The 3,628-nt window shown below is 40.6% G+C and overlaps 1 protein-coding gene across 1 annotated transcript in view; it reads right to left on the bottom strand.

The window, feature by feature from the left end:
- Window positions 1-2,953, bottom strand: part of si:ch211-202p1.5 (uncharacterized protein LOC103909337 homolog) — a 24,596-nt gene extending 21,643 nt beyond the window's left edge. Inside the window, exon 1 of the mRNA XM_046060934.1 lies at window positions 2,720-2,953. Within this exon, the coding sequence (XP_045916890.1) occupies window positions 2,720-2,780 (61 nt within the window). The 5' untranslated portion in view covers window positions 2,781-2,953. The remainder of the gene's footprint in view (window positions 1-2,719) is intronic.
- Window positions 2,954-3,628: the final 675 nt, after the last annotated feature.

Below are 3,628 nucleotides of genomic sequence, written 5' to 3'. Positions count from 1 at the left end.
CGTTTTGATGTGTATTATGCATGTCTGGAAAGTAATTGAACGAATAATAACGTGTACTGCTGTTTAACTTGGAATACTGGTTTAAGAGGGGATGTTTTTTGTATTTAACCCACAAGAAGGAGGCTTTAGGGGAAATATTAAATAGCCTTATGTTGTTAGCTCAACTAAAGAACAGTGGTTGAATGACTTTTGGTTACACTTTTAAACTGCTTTGACTTTCTGTAAACAGATTATTATTATTATTATTATTAACTGGCCCATCACACCTGAGCTGCTGTGAGACATTAAAAGTCAGAAAGCATTAGTAAAAGGCAACTGTGTGAAACAGAAAGGTGAAGTCTTGGAAAAAATAAGTGGTTGTTATGTTGTTGTGCCTTTGTGTTGTGACGCTGAGCAGAGAACTGCAGTAAAATGAATTTTGTATTGCATATTTTAATTCCTGCCTCTCTCACTCTCTTTGGACCTGACACAGCCTCACCTTCTATCTGTACTCAGATTTTACACCTTTTCTTTAAATTGCGGTCAGTCTGTGGTGATCAGTCAGGTGCAGCCAAATTTCCATTCCTCCTCCTATATTTTGTGCCTTTGAACAGGAAACCTTAAAATACATATTGCACGACACCAAACATGTAATTTTCAGGGGTGCCCCTTCTCTTCCATTTTTACTGGCAAAAAGCCTCGATGTGATGCTTTAGTGAAGCAGAAGTAAAATGTAACTGTTCAGTTCCATACAAAAGGGTGCACATTCCCCTGAGAGTTTACAGGCTCACTAGCTGCTCAACTTTGGCAAAGCGGTGCTTTGAGCTTAATGCTACTGTAACACAAGCATGCAGCATAGTCACCATAACACTGCTAACGTTCATGTGTGCCACGATCACCATCTTCTTTTAGTGTGGTAACTAATATTTGCTAAATAATACAAAAAATAAAAATACAGCTAAGGCTGATGGGAATGTCAGTTTTTAGTACAGTTGTTCTCACTCACTTTGGTACATTTCTCAAATCATCATCAACATTTGCAAAACAGTAAGTGCATTTCTCAAAACATATCATAAACATATCATGAATACATTTATTCATTTAGCTGACGCTTTTATCCAAAGCAACTTACAATTGCTATACATGTCAGAGGTCGCGCGCCTCTGGAGCAACGAGGGGTTAAGTCTCTCTCTCTCTCTTGTTACTGTTCAATGTGTGTGGTATTGTGTGTATCAGGTGAATGGTCTGAGGACTGTGTTGCTACGGTAGTATGTTGTGATTTGTTGTTGTCTATTCTTATTTTGTCTATGCATCATGGTCTGTACAAAACAACACTTCGTTCAGCTGTATTTGAATGTGGAGAATGACAATAAAGTTTGACTTTATTTAACTTTGATTTTGACAACGTGTTCAGCCATTCTGCATGTAGTGACTTATGCAATGAACTTGTGCCTAGATGTTTTGGGGGGGTCAGACTATTCAACTGAGAACCGGTATTATACATTGGGATCAGCATGACATAAGCAATTGATAATGTGGGAAACAGCAGATAATTGTACATTATCATTCGCATCAATGTGTCAAAGCTTTTGCAATTTGTTCAAAACAATGAGAAAGTGCTTTTACGGTGTGCACAAGTGACGAGATGATGTGGAGGTTGGACAAGTAGCTTTGAGAATTTCTATTCTGATCTGAAATGTACCAAGGCGAGTGAGAAAAACTGTAAGACATAGACAAAACACTATTTGATACACTGAAACTTTGACTGAAGTGATTACAAATCATCCTGAGGGGAACATAAATGTCTGTACCAAATTTAATGGTAATCCATCAAATATTTGTCCAGATATTTTACTGCAAACCTGCTGGAGGTGCTAGAGGAAAAGAAATTACTGAACCATGTACCAAATGTTGTTGTAATCCATCTAGCACATGTGGATTTATTCCAGTGGCTAAATGATAAATGTGAGCTGCTGGTAGCACTAAAACAAAAAGTCAGGAGATCAATAAAGACTTTTATCATCTGGGGATCATGAATATCTGTACACATTTCTGTAGCAAAGCCACTGATATTTCACTCTAGAACAAAGTGGCAGACCGGCGGGCAGGCGACACTACCATCCCTAAAGGCCCGGTACGAACTTAGCCAGTAAAAACAGATGGCCTACAACAGACACATAATGACATCCTTTATCACCTTCTTTTGAAGTCAACAAGAGCATCCCTTTGTCAAAATCCATTTGTTTGATCAAATTACCCCACAGCATTCCTGGAAAGGTCCTCACCCAGTGTAAAAAAATATTCACACAGCACAAGTCAGACGAATGGAGGTTAAAAGGTGCCCCCGCAGCTACATTTTGCCCTTGGCCCTTCTAGCAGGTAAATCTGGCCATGTCTACACCCTTAAAAGGTATGCAATTGGCCATTTAAAAAAAAAGGTAGAAAAAAAAAACAAGTTCCAAGAATAAGATCCAAAACGAGGACAAACACAAGGAGGAATGATTTTTTAAAAATCAGCTCACTTGATAATGTGTCAGGCAGCAGAAAGAATGCATACTTCCACACTGTACATGCAAGATGTTACTCGATTGTCTTCATCGCAATAAAACGTAAAACTGAGTTGCTTAACTTATATCCAAGCTCTAATCTGCCAAAAGGCAGCACCTCACCTCAAACTCTTTAAATGTCCCATCCTCATATGAACCCTATCTGGAGCTACAGATATTAAAGATGGCTTTACCTTGGTGCTGATGGATCAACATCAGAGTTGAGGTGAGAAGCCAAAAGTAAGGGAAGTCCATCCTGCTTGCCTCCTCAGCGTCCAGGTGAGAAATTTGCAGAAAGCACCTCACGTAAAATTCCTTGCAGTCGCTCCCTTCTTCCAGTAACAAAAGCAGCAGAGAAGAGCCCAAAGATATTTAAAACATACAAGGCGCAGAAAGGCACACCTGAGCTTACGAAGGTTCCCAGTCAACACTCGAAAAAAGAGAAACGTCCTCTTGGTCCAGTCAGGTAAGTGTTGCAGTCTGCAACAGCTGCCACCCAGGTGCAGTTCTAAGGCAACGCTGGTTCAGGGTATTGAACTGTGTCCAGAGGGGCTCTGAGGCTGCAGTTGTTTCCAGACGGAGGGAGGATAATGTGACCAGTTGGGAGCACAGCTGTATTAGGTTGTGTCATAACAGATGCAGAGAAGCGAACTGCAGGAGGGAAGAGAGGAGGAGGAGGAGGACACGAAGGGGAGGTTGGATCTGCAGCGAGACACCTCCACACTTTTGAACGTCATTAATCACAGCCTCCTCCGCCCGCCGCTGACCGGTGTCATGCTCTCATGCTTTCTCTCTCACTGTGGTCTCATTCATTGTGGCTCTGACTCAGTGAGCATCTCTCTGCTTTTTTATTCTCCTTAGAATCTTAAATCTCTCCCTGTTGTTTAGTATGTAGCCTACATGTCTTTATCCGTGTGTTTGAGGCAACAGATGAAGGAATGTTATCCTGCCGATGTAGACAATCACTGACCCCACCAACAACAACAGCTGTGATGTTGAAAGTGAAAAGCAGATAGATAGATAAGTATCATCTCTAACATTTGTTTTAAAAGTTCATGTTGCTGTAACATATCAAAATATCTGGTGTTTAGACTTTAACCCTG

The sequence above is a fragment of the Micropterus dolomieu genome, linkage group LG10 (genome assembly GCF_021292245.1).
Source record: "Micropterus dolomieu isolate WLL.071019.BEF.003 ecotype Adirondacks linkage group LG10, ASM2129224v1, whole genome shotgun sequence".
In the NCBI taxonomy this organism is placed as follows: domain Eukaryota; kingdom Metazoa; phylum Chordata; class Actinopteri; order Centrarchiformes; family Centrarchidae; genus Micropterus; species Micropterus dolomieu.
This window is presented reverse-complemented; position numbering and strand designations above follow the sequence as displayed.